This window comes from Salvia miltiorrhiza, chromosome 7 (genome assembly GCF_028751815.1).
Source record: "Salvia miltiorrhiza cultivar Shanhuang (shh) chromosome 7, IMPLAD_Smil_shh, whole genome shotgun sequence".
Classification (NCBI taxonomy): domain Eukaryota; kingdom Viridiplantae; phylum Streptophyta; class Magnoliopsida; order Lamiales; family Lamiaceae; genus Salvia; species Salvia miltiorrhiza.
Genome location: NC_080393.1, coordinates 19,456,872 through 19,474,882, shown reverse-complemented (window position 1 = coordinate 19,474,882; position 18,011 = coordinate 19,456,872). Strand labels below are relative to the sequence as shown.

The window sequence follows — 18,011 nt, the reverse complement described above, 5'->3', positions numbered from 1 at the left end:
TTGAATGAATTTTATGTTGTTAAAATTGAAGTTGTTTAATTTAAATTGAAAAAAGAATAAAAGTAAAGAGAAAATGAAATTAAAATCTATTGAACCCGGGCGGGTGCAATACCATTGTTGGAGTGGGTGCAATAGAAGTGGGACCATGTCTATTGCACCCACTCCGGGTGCAAGCATTGTGGATGCTCTAAAATCGACAAGAAAAGCTATTATTCCGAAATTAGTTAAAGATTTTAATTAAAAAAAACTATTTAAAACACCAAAAATTAAGGGCCCGTTTGATTTTCAGTATTGGATTAATCAGGATATAAATTATCCTGATAATTTAGTGTGGATTAGTCATGATTTCTAATCTCAGATGGTGTTTGATATCATTGGTAATTAATCCCAAAAAGTGTTTGGTATCCATTGAAATAGGTTGGATTAACATATCAAATACCTAAATTAGTAGCCTATGGAGGGGGTGGAATAATTAGTGTGGGTTAATCCCATGGGGGAGGTGGGATAATTAGTGTGGGTTAATCCCACAAAATAAGCTAGGGTCTTGGGATAAACCTGGAGTTGACCATATTAGTAACACATAATATCAAACACTACATAAATCCATATTAATTTAACTTATCCTGCTTTTAAACCCATATCAAACAGGCCCTAAAGTGAGCGATTCCGGTATAAAAGGGAATTTGAAACTACGCTACGCTGCCCTCATTCAAACAGAATATCCAAAATCGCACTACTTTCTTGCTCAATAATAATAATAATAATTCGTCTTCGTAGATCTCCTGCAACACGCATACGCCCCAATTCCGCCCTCCCAAATCACTTGTTTCTGGATTTTGGGCGAATCGTGATGGAGAACACCAATGATAAGGCTGATTCCGCCAACACCGCCGCTCAAGAAAACCCCAACAATCACTGCAATCCTAGCAACGACAATGATAACCCTCTCGGCGCCGACGTCACCGGGAATCGCCCCCGGAGAACTCCCTTCACCGACCTCAGTCAAGTCGACGCCGATCTTGCACTTGCTCGTACTCTACAAGAACAGGTTTTTCCTTTTAATTTTATTTTCGGCGCCTTTTCTGCGGTATGGTAGCTTTTATTCTATATTTTGGGAACTTCTTTTCTTTTCTTTTTTTCTAGGTTTGTTCCCGTGCTTGTTTTCTAGTAATTAGGGTTTTGATTTATTACTCTGAAGATGATTTAGGAGTACGTGGCGTTCCAGCAGCTTAAGTTAGCTGTGCTTTCTTTGGGAAAAATATTCGTTTGATTTTGCGGTGCTCATTACCTGACTGCCAGAAAAATTTCCGAAATGACGTTGAAAAACATTTAGATTCGGTGTTCGTTTGTCTCCTGTTATACTTCTTATTCTTGCTTAGCTTTTGGTAACATAGTTCTTCACATTGCTGTATTGTTTTTCTTATCAGTTTTGTGGCAGTGATTGAAGGATTATTTTTGCATGTAATCCAGTCTACCAATTTTGAAAATCAGTTGAAGCTTTGATTTCTTGGAACAGGAAAGAGCTTATATGATGTTGAGAATGGGAGGCGATGGTGGCAGTGATTATGGAAGTTGGGAAGCTGAGAGTTATGAGCATGGCGATGACTTTGATGGTGCCAGTGAAGAGGATTACGATGAGTCAGATGTTGAGGTGGACAATGCCGAAGGACATGTATTTGACATGCATGCTCATGCTGCAGGAGAAGATGATGATGACCAAGATGTTGAATATGATCCATTTGCATTTCCTGATGATGAGGAATTTGCGAGAACCTTGCAGGCTTCCGAAGAACTATTGTTGGCCCTAGCAGTGTTAAATGAAAGTGAGAGTCCAAGTTAATTACTGTTGAGTTCATTGCTTGTTAATTCATTCAATTATGTTTGTGTATTAGAACGGTGTGATTACCGACATAGATTTATCACTTTCAATATGGATTGTTCGGTGAAGGTGAATATGAAGATGAAGAGGATCATGGTGGTAATTCTCAGGTATAATCTGATATGCTTGGCATATATTCTTTATGTGGTTGTAACTTGTAGGCCAGAGAAAGGAGAACTATTTTGTATGCTGGTTCAAATTGAGTTAAAGGGTTTCTTTGTTTGTTATGATGTTATCTGACTCATTCTCTTTGTGCTTTTGTTATGTCTAATATATAATGCTGAGTGCTATGCTGGCTGACTTGTCAATGTATATCTACCTAATATCTGCCCATAACATTGGATATGGAGAAAATTTATTGTTTGAAGCTTTGATACGGACAAGTTTGCACTGACTTATATATATGCATGATTAAAATCTATCTGATAGAATGAAAATAGTTAGAGATGATATTGATAATAGTGGGAAAATATGAATGAGTTTTCAGAAAGTCTGTGTTTAAATTGAGATTTTCTGTGGGTTTGAGTATAGCTCTATCATCATGCAACTGTATCGGAATTATTCGGAAAGAGGGAGAAAGAATTGTCAAGGGCAAGGCAAATTTTTCTACCAACATATTTTGTTCTTGTGGATGGTGGTGATCCCCTGATAGGTTTGGGGGGGGGGGGGGTGGGGATGTCTGGCTAATCTCCTCTTTCATCATAATTTATGTACATGCTTATGCGGGTTTGCTTGTTCTGGATGATTCAACATTTGATATCTGTGATGGCCACACATGAAACCAACCAATATCTGTTCCAAAAACTTGGCTTGACTGAAATCCTTATAATGCATATTTGATGCTCGAGACATGTACTGGGACCTAAATACTTATGGGCATGAGTCATGACCACTGTTACAAATTCCAATTACCTTCATGGGTTTCTAATGTGTTGGAGCTCAGAGCTCTATGTCAGTTTTATAGATGTTCTTAATGGTAATATTTGTGGTTCAGAGCATAAGATTAGTTTTATGTTTTTCAACTTTAGAATCCTACCTCCTTCCCCTCCCAAAAACAGACTTTTGAATCCTTTTGAGATTCTGTATAATATCTGGTGTCTATCATCCTATATACCATGTTTGGGATTCCTCTCTGCAATGTTGAGTTTTTATCTCAAATCGTTTCCTTAAACCTCCTTATAGTTTATAGGGATTATTCTTAGATGAAACAGCCCAAGCTGCTCTGTCACATATCTGATGCTTTTCTTACCCCCCCCCCCCCCCCCCCCCCCCCGCCGCTTGCATTGTTCTACTTCATGCTACCAAGTGTCCTGGTCTGTGTTCTGAATCTCTTCCAACCATGTAATTTTAGCTACTTTGACGCCAGTCTCTCCTCTGTGCTAACTTCTGTCCATATGCATAATCATTTGATTCTGCATTGTTACATCATTAGAACTGCAATGAATATACTTAAATTTGCTTTACCATGCCTAATACTGTTACTAATCCTTAGGATGCATGGGAGGAGGTTGATCCTGATGAACTATCATATGAGGTAACTTTGAATATAAACTAACGTTATATTTATTCTTGTAGCATACTTTACTTTGCATTTCACGGTTGTCTTTGCGTTACAGGAGTTGCTTGCCCTGGGTGAAGTAGTTGGAACAGAAAGCAGGGGACTTTCTGCAGAGACAATTGCTTCCTTGCCATCAGTCAACTATAAATCACAAGGCAACCAGGAAGGAATCAGTGATTCGTAAGTAAACATGAACTTGTCTTTTTCTAGATATAATTATTTGCTTTCACCACTAGGGGTGCTCATAAGGTTCATTTCTCAATGGAACAGATTTTCTTTTATTTTTTTTCTTTTAGGGTGTGTTCTCTTCGGTTGATAATTTTATCATGAGAAAATGAGGGACAACAAAAATTTCTTTCTATAGAACTCTCATTTCTTTTCCCTCATTTTCTATAAAAGAGAATTCTATCCTTTCTCATTCCTTCTTTTCACTCCAATGAGGGATAATATTTTCCCTCCATTTTTGGTGTGATAATATTATCCCTCTTTGAAATGAAAAGGAGGAATAAAAAAGGGAGGAATTCTCCTTTATAGAAAATGAAGAGGAAAAATAGAAGGGATTTAAAGGGAATTTTTTTTCTCATTCGTCATTTTCTTATGATAAATTTATCAACCAAAGAGAACACACCCTTAATGGTAGGGTAAATATCACTTTAAACCCCAAAATATACTTGCTTTATAAAAAATGTCCCAAGCTATAAGAAATAATTATTTAAACCCAAAACTATCAGCTTTGTATCAAAATGTCCCGCAGCGATTTTCCGGCCCTCGGAATCTTGATTTGATATTTTGGGGTTTAAATAAATATTTCTTATAGTTCGGGGCATTTTTGATAAAGTGGGAACAATTTGGAGTTTCAAGTGATACTTACTCTTTCTTTAACAAAAGTGAGATGAAATTGGCACTATTTTGATAATATTTTTCTATTTTTTCTGTCCATCCACCAAATTGAACTCAACATCAAATTGTAATAGTTTTAATTTTTTAAGGATGTGTTCTCTTTGATGGATAAATTTATCATGGGAAAATGAGGGATAACAAAAAATTATGCCTTTAAATATACCTCATTTCTTTTTCCTCATTTTCTACTAAAGAGAAGTTCACCATTCCTCCTTGAGGTGAAAAGAACTAATGAAAAATGGTGAACTTCTCCTTTCTAGAAAATGAGGGAAAAGAAATAATGTATTTAAAGGCATAATTTTTGTTATCCCTCCTTGTCCATGATAAATTTAGCCATCAAAGAGAACACACCCTAAATATTTTCTGATTTCTTTTATTCTCTCTTATTTTACAATTGGTTGACCAGTCAACTGAACCAAAAATAGGTTTTTAGTTTTGAATAATGTATAAACCAAAGGTGGTTTTTTGGTTAATGACTTTAGGACTCACTTCAGTTTGGTTTGATGGTAATTGGTAAGCTCGCCCTTAATTATCCATTTCCAAAGGCACAATTTGCACTACCACCACCCCTAATCACCTTTTCTCTTGAATGATGCTGTTATGCTGACGACATTTTATCGTTGGGTTGTCAGCTGTGTTATATGTAGGTTGGACTTTGAAGATGATGATGCCTTGATACTTCTTTCTTGTAAACACTCCTACCATTCAGAGTGCATTAACAATTGGCTACAAATAAACAAGGTACGTTCTTTTTCGTATGCCTGTATATTTATATATATAACTGGAAAGCATATGAAGAAAATATGTGCGCGTTTGATATGCCTGAGGCCGGAAGCGCTGATCCCCTAGGTCAATTTCAATATTATTTGTCTCGTCAATGTTTTAGGCCACTGGTTTTGTTTTGTCATCCATTTAAGTATATGCTATACTTGTTAACTTACTTTACCCTCAATAACTCCATTTAAGCACAGATACAGAGTTCGTTGGTTCTGTTGAGAAAATGAAACAGGGGGTTTGTTGTGTTGTTTGTAAGATGAATGTAATCCTGCATTGATGAGTTTTGTAATCCTGTAGAAGTAGAAACGTTTTTTCCCAGTAAAGAGACATGTTCATCGATATATGATGTTGCCGTTTGTGTAGGTCTGTCCATTATGCAGCGCTGAAGTCTCCACTTCACGGAGAAGCTAACGGAGAATAGAACGATGGAGTTTGCAAAGATGGGAGCAGTATGGGAAGAATGAAGATATTATGCAAAAAGGTGGAAGCACATAATTGATAGGTTTTTCCATCTTGCTATACTGTAGTAGTACTAAATTTATGTTTGAGGCCTAGTTTCTTTCCTTAACCCAATATATATGATTACTGAATTTCGAATTCTCAATTTTATTTACCAGTTTTCCCAGTCTATCCTCTGTTTTCTCTTTATTTAATAATTCACTGTTATGTTTTTTGCACTACGTACAATTCTTGCTAGTTCGTATTGATGATAATGGTGATCGGAAAATGTTACATGACTTGTAACAAATAAACCGAATTAAATCACACACTTAAATGCTTTTAAAATCTTCTTACTAAAGAAAAGGGTAAAATCCATTTCAAGGTAATAATAATAATAATAAGCACTGAAAAATGTTGACAAGGTTCTTATATGCTTTAATTGAATAAAGTAACATTTGAGGGATCACAGTAAAAATTATGTGTGCTCAACCGTGTAAAATTGAATACTCAAATGCTCAATTCAATGGAAATTTTCTTGTAAAATATACTATCAAAATTCAAAGATGGCAACTGATATTGCTGTTATTAAATTGCGAAATCCTGAAAGTACTCCATCCCTGTTGAACTTATTTTCAAATTTGTCGACCCCTCAATTTGTCGTTTGTTACAAATTATTTTACTAACTCTTGTAGTCTTGTTTCTACATTACAAATACACCACATAATTTAAATATAAAATAAGTTGGTATCTTATGTTATTGTAAATAAATTTATTTAAATACGCATACACATATATTACTGAGGGCAGGTCGTTTTCAATGTTTTTTCTTTCACTAAACCACAATAGTTAGACTTGTATGCTTAATAAACTTTAAATTAATGCTTTGAATTGGTCAATTTGAATATTATGTGTAAAATCGTTTTTAATCAATAATGATGAAACCTTGTTTCTTTGTTCATTTTAACTAAGAATAAAGTGCCTAAACAAATCTTCCTATATATGTAGAGGGCGTGATTTGTGCGGATGGTAGAGTTCATCAAATGTCTTTTTTCTATTTTAATAGTAGTAACTACAGTATCAGAAATTAGATGTACCTTATAATATAATTTGAACTTTTTTCCCAGTGTAAAAATAATAATTTTAGTGAAAGGGTAAATAGAATGAAAGGCCACAAGAAGTTTTATAGGGGCATCTGCAATTAATTAATAATCATAGTTTCATTTGTAATGAGAATATATATCTAGAAGGTTAATTATGATTCATTAATTAATAATTACGATTTACTTAATTAAATCTAGTGGTCCGCGTCATAATTTTTGCGAGGTATTTGGTCAAAATGGGTAAAGAAAAGAAACAAACTACCTCTTTATTTATTTTAATTTGTGGAGTTGTAATAATCACTGGTTATTTACCTTTTTAAAGTCTTTACGTGGAGAAGGTGGAACCCCCTTTGGAAATTGGAGTGCTCTATTTCTCCAAAGTCAAGTCGGCTCAATTCCTTCAAACCAAACCCTATTATACTCTAATTCATAATTTAACCACTCAAATTTAATTTGATAAAAACAACTCAATCCAAATTCCACACACGCTTCATTTTTCCTAATTCAATAAAACCATTTCTACTGTGCCACACACTCACAGCATTTGTATTAATGTAGTGGATTAGACTAACAAACAAAAAATTAAATTAAACGAAAAGGAAAACGTGGGGGGCAAAATGTGTTCAACTTCAACCATACATACAAAGAAAAAACCCTTCATGCAGCTAACATCTCCCTCCCTCCCTCTCTCTCTCTCTCTCTCTCATGGCTGCCGCCAAAAAGGGAAGAAAAAAGGGCAATAGAAGCAGCTTCCTCTGCTCCTTTGCTGCCTGTTTCGGTTCCAACAAAGTCTCCGCCGATCATAGCGACAGAAAATCGCTCTCCGGCCGCCAGCCGCGAGCTGCTCTTCCGGTCAACGATCACTATACTCAGGCGCCGCCGTCGGAGATCGTGAAGGCTTCGAGCAAAGAAATTCATGTTGTGGAACAGGATGAGGAGAAGATCGCAATTCCATCTGCGGATGAACTAATTATCACTAATAAGGTAACTAATTATCTCTGAAATCATGGTTTTGGGATCTTAATTAGATATTTATATTTCGGTTTCTGCAATAATATTTTCATATGCATTAAATTAATAAAAGTTCAAATTAATCAAAGTTTCGTCGTTCATCATAAATTTCCCGAATAAAATGATTATGTCTCAAAAAAATATTTAAATTTTTTTCCTTTTCCGCAATGCCAAAAATTCAGTCACACGAAAATAGAGAGGAATCCAATCCAATAACAACAAGTTCGATAGTAAAACGGGGGGAAAAACAAAACGGCACCGCGGGTGGCACGTGGACAAAGCAACGCAAGCTGTCGCACTCAGCTTCGCTGCCGCCGCTGCATCAGAAGAAACAGGCGGCGGGCGGCGGAGACAAAACGGTGGTAGTCGGCGAATTTGACTCGACGGTTGGCGCGGTGATAATATCGGTGACTTTGGTAGTGATGATAATTTGGGGTAAAGTTTGGGCGATTTTGTGTATGGCAGCTTGGTTTTACTTCATACCTCGATTTAGAGCAAAAATGGACGAATCATACGCGATTAAATTCAAGAGCGGCGAAAGCGACGCTGTTGATTTTGATTCGTGGGAGTATAAGAAAAGGGTTGTTTTGCAAGGATTGCTCCATCGAAATCAAACCCTATGACTGCGAGTTTTGTGTTTTAGATGCTGTGGTGTAATTTATCTATACTTTTTTTTTTTTCGTTTAATTTTGATCGAGTCTGTTTAAAATTGGGTGTTTTTTTTTCTTTTCTTTTTTCAAGATAATTGTATACATGTTAGGAGTGTTTTTTCTTTTCTTTTTTTTAATCATATATATATATCTATATTTGAATTACGTATTTCAAATATGATGTGTCGGAAATGATTTTGATGCTCTGTTGCCAATGATATTTATATTTTGTACTCTATTATAAAAGTATTGGGTGAATTTAGTTTACGAGTGACCATTTGCTTTTTACCTTTTTCTTCGAGGCACAATTAAGTTACACATGACACGTGTTTGTTTGTTTATCACTAAAATGTGGTTTCTTATACGGAGAGATTTATAAATTACTATACGTTCAATTAGAGAATATAGACAAAATTTGAGATATTTGTGATAGTCTAGACGGTGATCGTAAAGAGTATATTTGTCAACCACCACCAAAAGAAAAGAAGGAAAAAAAGAAGCTTATATGGGTTAATTGTGATAGTGTAGATGGTGATTGTAAAGACAAAAGAGTAAATTTGTCAACAACAACCAAAAAATAATACTACTACTATTTGTGAAAGGGTTAATTGTAAAATAATCTACTAACTTTTATTACATTTGTAATTTTAATACGATCTTTTCTTCTTTGTAAAGATAACACCATCTTTTAATTTGTTACAAAAATAACACTCTTAAACCTTTTATCATTAGAGAGTTAACATGATATGCCTTATTAGAGTGGTCGTCACTAATATGAGGTTGCACAGCCTCAAAATTTTAGTAGTACACTGTATCATATCAACTCTTAATTTGATCATTAAAATAAATGAGAATGTTAAATTTACAATAAATTAAAATAAATAGTGTAATTGCAATATTAATTTATACAATAAATCTATGCAGCCACATTGTGGTCACCCACAAACTAATTTAATAGGAAAAATTTTAATTTATTTAGTTTATTTTTTAAAATTAAAATATGATTTAATTATTTTACTGTATTGTCTATACTGTACCTATTTTTAAAAATATAAGTTAAATAAAAATATTATACTACTATTTAACTAATTTGTGGGTAGTTATCATGTGACTATTTAGCATCACTTTATGTTAAATGTTGTAAAAATTGCAAAATAAATGAAAGTCAATGCATTAACTGTCGATTAATCTTTTGTTGTTGAAAAGTAAAAAATCAGGAATAATGCTCGTACTTACCCGCCCTAGCTAGTAGTAGAACAATTGGGTAGCTAATTAGTAATTTATGACGTGCTCATCCTAAATAAGATTATCCGATTCTGTTCGGATAATCTTGTAATATCTATCTATATTTTTTTTTTCTGTTCACTAGACAAAGTTTATTAATGTTCTTCTATTCTTCAAGTCAAAAAAAAAAAAATCTTCTATCTTTGCTTCAGAGAATATATTTGACTCTTCTACAGCTAATTAATTAAAACAAACAGTGCTAATTGTATATTGGGAGACGAAACGACTACGTAATTCCTAGCTAATATATAGGGTAATATACATAGGTTTTTATTTAAGATTGCATTTATGTTTATGAAAAAATCTATTATAGAAAAATGAGAGCTAGATAACAACCGCTAGCTATAAATAGTTGATTGAAGCAAATTAATCTAATTTAGATGTTTTATTTTTTTTGAGAACCTAATCTAATTTAGATTTGATATTACGTAAAACAGTATGATTTCAAAATTGCACCTTCAATTACACATTACCAGTCATTTGATCAATTTTTTTTTCTCTCTAGTATAGAAGAATATACATATTGACATTATACACGATATTCAACCCTAGTGCCTATATATACATATATATCGTGGTTAACTTCTAAAGTTAGTTAATTGACATTAAATTGAGATTTATTTACTTGAGGAAAAAGAAAAATAAAAACGCACATGTAGACATTTTTGAACTAGTCCAAGTATTTTATGTTGATTTACTGTTTATAGTATAAAAAATAGGCAAGCACGTGGTATGTAAAAATTAGGGGATGAAGGGCCGGCTTGAATTAATTGCTACCTAATCACTTGGTTTAGGATAGGGTTAAGAGTGGATAAAGACTCGAAATCTAACTGCCTACTTAATTATTCTTAAATGTTCACCAAAACAAATGGACACACAGCTCAGATCAAATTATTATTATTAATTTTTTTTTATGAGGAAAAGGTGACAAATTTATAAAAACTCAAGGTACCAGGGTACCAAAAAAGGTTTAAAGTTACAGCAGCATAAAAGAAAAATACAAACGAAAGCACGGGGAAAAAAGGAGAAACAGCTCCAACAGCTCAGATCAAATTAATACTAATGCTTAAAATATCAAAATGGAGTTGGTGACTATTTTGAGATTTTTTATATATTTTTTTATTGGAAATTTTGTGACAACAACTACTTAGTATTAAACATGGAGACAACTATCCAAATCTATGGACAGTTGATTCACATTATTTTCAGTTGTAACGATGTGGCTTTATCAACCGGTTCGTTTTGCACATGAGAAAATAAGATCGAGCTAATTTAGGTTTTAATTTGTCGATAATTTTTTTTTGAAACCTAATTTGTCGATAATTTAATACTTCTTATTTAGCTGCAATTCGTTTTTAGAATTATATATAATATTACTTTATAGATGGAGGATTAATTAAATATAATTTTTGTTTTCTTATATATTCAAATAAACGCGTATGGTTTGGTGTGTCTATATATAAATGCAATCCACCAATTATGGAAACTATTATACTTTTGTTACCATTTTAATTCTCTATTGTTTTTATAAATAGACATTTCTGAGCGAATAACCCACGTAAATTTGTTGAACGCAAGTTGTATTTAAAAGAAAAAAAAAAACAAAAAAAAGGGTAAATATCATGAAAATCCCTGAAGTTTACCCGCTTTATCAAAAATACCTTCGAAACTTTCAAAATATTCTCTAAACCCTCAAACTATCAGATTTTTATCAAATATATCCTGCATCTATTTTTCGATCACCAAAAATGTGATTTGGCTCACCGGATGCCACAATGTAATTTATATTCTATTTTTTAAAAAAATACAATGGCAAAAACGAAGTCGTTTCGTACCATATCATTTAAAAAAATCCACTCTGAAATTTAAAATTCACTTCTACCGTGTTTGAAATTCACACTAATAACCTAGAATTATGGATAAACACGATAGAATATGGTACGAAACGAAGTCGTTTTTGCCATGTCATTTAAAAAAAATAGAATATAAATTACATTTTGGGATTCGGCGAGCCAGATCACATTTCTGGTGACCGGAAAATAGATGCAGGATATACTTGATAAAAACTTGATAGTTTGAGGGTTTAAATAACATTTTGACAGTTTTAAGGTATTTTTGATAAAATGAGTATAGTTCAGGGATTTTCATGATATTTATCCCAAAAAAAAGTACAATATCAAATCCATCCACACTTTACGAACATTCTCTCATTAATTTGCCGCCTTGTTGAATTGGTTTTGCAATAACCGATGAATTGACTGAGTGGATTTTAAAAATGTACAGATTGAAATATTAAAAATAAAAGTTGTTTAGTAAAAAAAACTTAGAAATGAATCATAGTTATCATTTTTTCTTTCACATAAAAAAACTTAATTATTCAATAATTTTGTAGTTATAAATTCAAGTTTTTGAATTTGAACTGATCGCAATCAAGATTATTTGTAGTTGTGAATTGTAGCTTCAAAACTCGAATTCACAATCAATTTATATTCGAGTTGTAAATTCTAATTTTAAATAGGAGTGAGTATCGGTCGGTTCGGCCGATCGACCAGAAAACAAGAAACCGAACAAACTGACGGTTAAAAAAGAAAAAGGCCCGACCGGCCGAGTTCAAAAATATACACCGACCAAAAACCGAACCGTTGAAATGTCGGTTTTCGACCGACCGAAGCAAATCGGTCGTTCCTGCTGCTGATTTATATCTCTGCCGCTCATCCTCTCTTCTAACTCTGAATCTTCAGTGAAATACCTTAGGACTGAAAAATGGGCGGATGTGACAGGGGAGGAGGAAGGCGCAGCGGTGCAGGGAGCAACGGCGGGCGTGGGCGAAGGTGTAGTGACCCGCTCTTTTATATATTTTAAATCCAGTAATGAGTGTGTATTTTTGTTCATCAGTGAATGAAAACGGATATTATTCTGATATGAATTCAGCTTATGATCCTGAATTTATATTGTTAAAGCAGTCAATGATATTATTTCAGAGTTATAACTGACTTAGCAAAGTCACGTTATTTAATTAAGCGAGATGGAATATGATTTTATTGTTACTCAGGTCGTGAATTATTTCCGACTCAAGAAGTTAATTAAATCTGCGGATTTAATTTATATATTAGGACAACGAACGAATTAATTCTACGGATTTAATTTTGATTCATTATATAACATATCGATTTTAGCGAGATATCACATGTCGAAATCGAGATTTATGTAAATACAGTATCAAGCAGAATCGAAGCCAGTATTTTATTTCAGTTACTGAATCACAGAGATTTCTTTATTACAATATATATATATAAAATACTACAATCTGCTTCGATAAAACAGTATTACACGCACACAACATATTTTTACAACTACCAGTAACAATATACAATATTCCAATCACATTGATACATTGATGTCCACAACTTATAATAACATACAAAGTCATCAGTATCATTACACAAACTTTCTTTTTCGCTCCACCATGCTTTTCTCCCCATTCATACAACACCACCACTACACTCCTACCTTCCCCATCATTACACTCAAGTCTTCACCAATGAATTATTAGTATCAACCCCAGCCAACAAACTCCCTACTTCATTCACTGTCCGTCAAGTTTCAAGGGGAGTAAAGTACTCTTCTTCTTGCCAAACTTCAAGGAGGTAAGCCTTCTTTGAATTCTCTTTAATGCACTCAGGATTCCACCTACATTTATGAACAGCAACGTGGCTGAACCGAGAAGAGACGACGCCGGGGAAGGAAGACCGATCGGATTTGGGGGAGAAAACCGGTTTGAAACTTCAGGGGAAAATTAAGGCTTTGCTTCCCCTTCATGGTTGAGACGAGGGGAGAGATGAATGCGGCTAACGCCGGCTGAATCGCCGGATTCCGGGCGAAGGAGCAGCAGCGGTGTTCTAGATTCTAGGGCTCGATTTTGGGTTCCACGGGTGAACTGAAGAACAGAGAGAGAACGGCGTCGGGGTAAGACTCGTCGCCGGTCGAAGCCAACCGAAGCAGATGGCCGCGGATCGGCCGAGGAGGAGGAAGCCGGCCGGATTTGAGAGGTGGCCGAGCGTAGGCTTTGAAGAAGAAGGAGCATCGGCTCCTTGAAGAGAGAGAGAACCGAGAGTGTTATGGAGAACGCCGGGCTTAGGCGGAGGCAGTCGACGCCGGCCGGAGTCGCGGCGGCGGACGCCTCGTGTGAAGGCGAGTCGAGAGTGAGAGGGAGAAGAGGCGTGCGGCTGGCTTGATGGAGAGAGAGAGAGTGTCGGTCCTTGGCTTGAGAAGAGAGAGAGAGTCCGATACTTGTGAGAGAAAGAGAGAGAGATGGGCTTTCTTGTTTATTATTGTAATTGGGCCTTGTTTTTTTTCAGTTGGGCCGAAATTTTTTTTAGTTTTGGGCCTCTTCATTTATTTTCTTTGGGCTTTGATTTAATTGTTGTTTTGATTTGTATGGGCTTTATTTAATTGAGTTGGGCTGAGTTATTTATTAATTTTGGGCCGATTTTAAATTAGGAATTGGGCTTCAGAATTTATTTATATGGACCGATTTTAATTACTGATTGGGCCTCTTAATTTATTTTTATGGGCCTTTAATTATTCACATATTTGGGCTACTGTATCATTTCAGTTGGGTCTTATTTATTTTACTCAGATGGGCCTCTATTACATTATTTCTTTGGGCCGAATTTATTTAAATTGAAGCCCATCTATTTTATTGGGCTGTTATATTATCTTCGTTGGACCTCGTTTGATTTATTTAATTGAGCCCAGTTAATCAAATTATTTATTTATTGGGCCAAGATTTATTTAATTACTTGAGCCGATGAATTATTTCAATTGGGCCTCTCATGTTAATTATTCAAGCCCACTTCTATTTAATTAATTATTGGGCTGTCTTATGTTGATCCTTTTAATTATTTAATCTTATAACATTACTTATTCCTATTTATTAAGCCCGATTAATTATGAGGTTATAAAGCGAATAAGTCGAAGTTTTTATTTATTTCTTTTCTATCGATTACCTCGAGTAAGATTATTTAATCAGTGGAGTATAACATCCTGAAGAGAATAGATTAATTTTAGTTAATTATCCGGTTTCATGAGACGAGACTTAGTTTTATCCGATAGCTTGGATTTATAATAGAACCTTCCAGATTATTATCTCAGAATAATAATTCATGCATATAGATCATGCATAGTTAATTCTGTATTCTCATTATTTGAGGATTTTACTTGAGCAGTATCTTATTTATATTCTCGTAATAAAGGTCAAGCACGAGATTAATAATCAGTCAAGGAACTACTGTACCACAGAAAGTTTATATCAGGTGGGCATTACTTTCATATATATCAAATGAGTTTAAATGTTACGTTCAAGCAAGTTATTTCATGACTAAATTAATTGAAGTTATTTCAAATATTGTCTTGCCATAAAATATTTAAATTTCAGTATGATATCTATCTGATGTGACTTTTATTATGCAATCGAATTCGGGTCCTGAGCAGTTGATAGCTATCCTGCCAGGGCTAGTGTACACCAGTGACCGTGAGTCATCTAGCGGGTTGGCCGGTCAAGTGACCGTGAGAGGTGGCCACCTCTCCGGCACAAAGTTCCAGATATGATAGATTACAAGAGAACTTAGACTGCAGTCGAACTTTAAGAATCACAAATGAATTTAGTAAGCTTGGGCCTTTTAGGGAAAAACTCCCTTGCTGTACTGTTTAATTATGGCATGACAATTTACAGTTTTGAAGCATGTATTTTATACTTAGGCATACGTGCCCACTGAGTACTTTTGTACTCAAGCCCTGCATATATTTCTAAATGTGCAGGTTGAGCAGCTGCCGATGGTGATGAAGTGACGAGCGGGATTCTTTTGTCTTATTATGTATTAATGAACTCTAGGGTTACATGTCTTCATACATGTAATCAGAATCATATTCCGCTGCGTACTCAGAAGTTTTATGTTTATTTGGCTAAGTCAGAGATATCTGAACTTACTAGTTAATTGAGTCTATACGACTAAACTTCTGTTATATTATAAATATTCCTTTTGTTAAATGATGAAATGTGATCCTTTCTTGTTGATTATTCCCCTTTCTACCCCGCTTCTAATCTCCCTCCATTAGTCACGGTTTCCCCGACTTAATTATCCTTAATTAGGACCGGTCGTGACAGAGTGGTATCAGAGCAGTTTATTTGCTCTGAACCCTAGAGTTAATAAATTTTTCTAGTATGATCACTAGTATGAAAGAGTCAGTCGGCAAAAGCTCAGCACTTCATCACATCGCTATGCTCAACAGAAAGGAATGCAACAGAAAGTTTTGAATGTTGAAGTTTATATTTCGCCTTGATGCATATGTTGATTTTACTTATGCCTTTTTATGGAGATGTTACTCAATGAACTTAGATGCGCTAAGGATGCGTGATCACTGTTATGAACACAACAATAGAAGGAATTTAGCAAGAACATTTTTGCTTTTCTCTGTAAATTGAGGCGATGAGTAAGTTACAAAGTTAGTGAACCAGACGAGAAATCAACAAACAAAATACAATGGGGAGTAAAGAAAAGTGTCACACACGAGATAGTGACACGGGCATAGATCTTCGTTCGGATTATTCACGCGAGGCGGATACCGAATCAACTATTGCCTTAATCAGAGTATAGTGGGAACACTTTTCATAGTAATAAGAATACCCTACATAGTTTGGAAATTGCAACATAGCGGAGTTATCTCTTTTCAAAAACCTAGTTAGTACTAGTTGCAGCATATTTAAGACTTCACGAATTATATTCGAGTTTAGTGTTAGGCTATTATGATTATAATACCGTGGTTTGAATTTCGAGACCTCAAGTAGAATTATTACCTTACTGTTGTAGATATGTTTGAACCCTACTGTTTTTGCCACCTATTTTGATATTCGTGAGTTTGATTATGCGACCTTCATGTATAGATGGCAAGGATGCGCTTTACCAGACGACGGCCGTTGCGTCGAGATGCTAGTCCGGATACTATCAGGAACTCATATTTTACTTATCGCCGATGCCACGGTGATGACTTAGGCCAATTCTTGGCCGGCTTCCATCGACACTGGGTCGCTGCAAGAGACCATGGGATATCGGACTATGACGGAATGGAGCGGCTAATAGATTTGCTGCCATCAGAATGGCAGGGATGGGCGAGGATGATTTCCGCTCACTACATCACTCGTTTTGGCAGGTCCTATGATTTGCATTATGACTTCTCTGGATTTACTGCTGAGATCCAGGCACAATTCACTCGTTGGGGAAATGCTCCTCGAGGGCCGTATACACGTCCGGGAGACCTTGCTCGAGTCGGAGTACCTTCGCCCGACGAACTACTGGACCCACTTCTGGAGCCGACTCCACCAGCAGCCCCTATCTTAGGGCAACCCAGGAGGCACGACGCTGAGGCAGGCCCCTCTAGGCCTCAAGCCTACAGAGATTTTCCACCTGGCACGGGTTCAGTGCCATTAGTCTGTGAGCCACCATTGTCATCGAGGCAGTTGAGCAAGGCAGAGATAGCAGCCGCTATGGTCGACGTTGACAGAGTCTTAGCCGATACCATGGATTTCCTCAATAGGGGAAAAGTCCCGGCCATGGACGACCGCCCAACTCTTCGAGTCACCTTGAAGATGATTCGCTCAGCCATCATTGGCCAGGCAGCAGGTGAAGGAAGGGGTGAGTCGCACCCATCTGGCGGAGAAACAGATGAGGACCCAGAGGAAGATCCGGAAGAGGATCCAGAGGAAGATCCGGAAGAGGATCCAGAGGAAGACAGCTATGCCCCGACCCAGGGATCTTGTACCCGATCTTCTTAGACCGGTTTATATATATGTCTAGTATGATGTTATTTAAATATTCCAGAAACATAGATTGTTCTGATGCTTTTGTATGCCATGTGTCGGCATAGACTTTTGACTAGTATTAGGACGGAGACGCGAAACCTTGGGACGTTCCGTGACTGAGTAGTTTTTGTAATGGCTCACTAGGTAGCCAGTTCATCATGTGTGGTACTTAGATAGATCTTTGAATCTAGATTTTATGATGATGTAAAGTCCTCATTGAGGCAATTTTCCCTATGTTATATATGGTGATCTTATTGGTTTTTCGCAACAAGTCGTTCCGCTATGTTTTATTTATATATTCGCTTAAGTTTTAGCAGGAGCAGAACTCGATGAGTTAAAGAGTAACTATAGAAATGATAGTATGTCCTTATTGCATTTTAATGCGCTGACAACTTATGTTTTGACCTAATAGAATGCCGCCAAAACGAGGACGACCAAGAGGAGGGGGCAGGATTCCCCGAAATGAAAGAAGAGGCCCAGAAACAGAGCCAGAACCAGAACCCGAAATAGTTCAACCACCTGTTCAGCCAGAACGACGGATTGAAGAATTATT

General features: G+C 35.7%; 2 protein-coding genes across 2 annotated transcripts; both read left to right on the top strand.

Annotated features, from left to right (window-relative positions):
- The first annotated feature begins 667 nt into the window (after window positions 1-667).
- On the top strand, window positions 668-5,742 carry LOC130993212 (E3 ubiquitin ligase BIG BROTHER-related-like). The gene is made up of 7 exons (XM_057918020.1): window positions 668-1,048; window positions 1,517-1,823; window positions 1,949-1,989; window positions 3,372-3,413; window positions 3,496-3,617; window positions 4,970-5,078; window positions 5,478-5,742. The coding sequence occupies exons 1-7, from the start codon at window positions 851-853 to the stop codon at window positions 5,523-5,525; spliced, it is 867 nt and encodes a 288-aa protein (XP_057774003.1). The 5' UTR covers window positions 668-850; the 3' UTR covers window positions 5,526-5,742.
- Window positions 5,743-7,048: 1,306 nt separating this feature from the next.
- LOC130993210 (uncharacterized) lies at window positions 7,049-8,492 on the top strand. Its single transcript, XM_057918019.1, has 2 exons — window positions 7,049-7,639; window positions 7,849-8,492. The coding sequence occupies exons 1-2, from the start codon at window positions 7,361-7,363 to the stop codon at window positions 8,287-8,289; spliced, it is 720 nt and encodes a 239-aa protein (XP_057774002.1). The 5' UTR covers window positions 7,049-7,360; the 3' UTR covers window positions 8,290-8,492.
- Window positions 8,493-18,011: the final 9,519 nt, after the last annotated feature.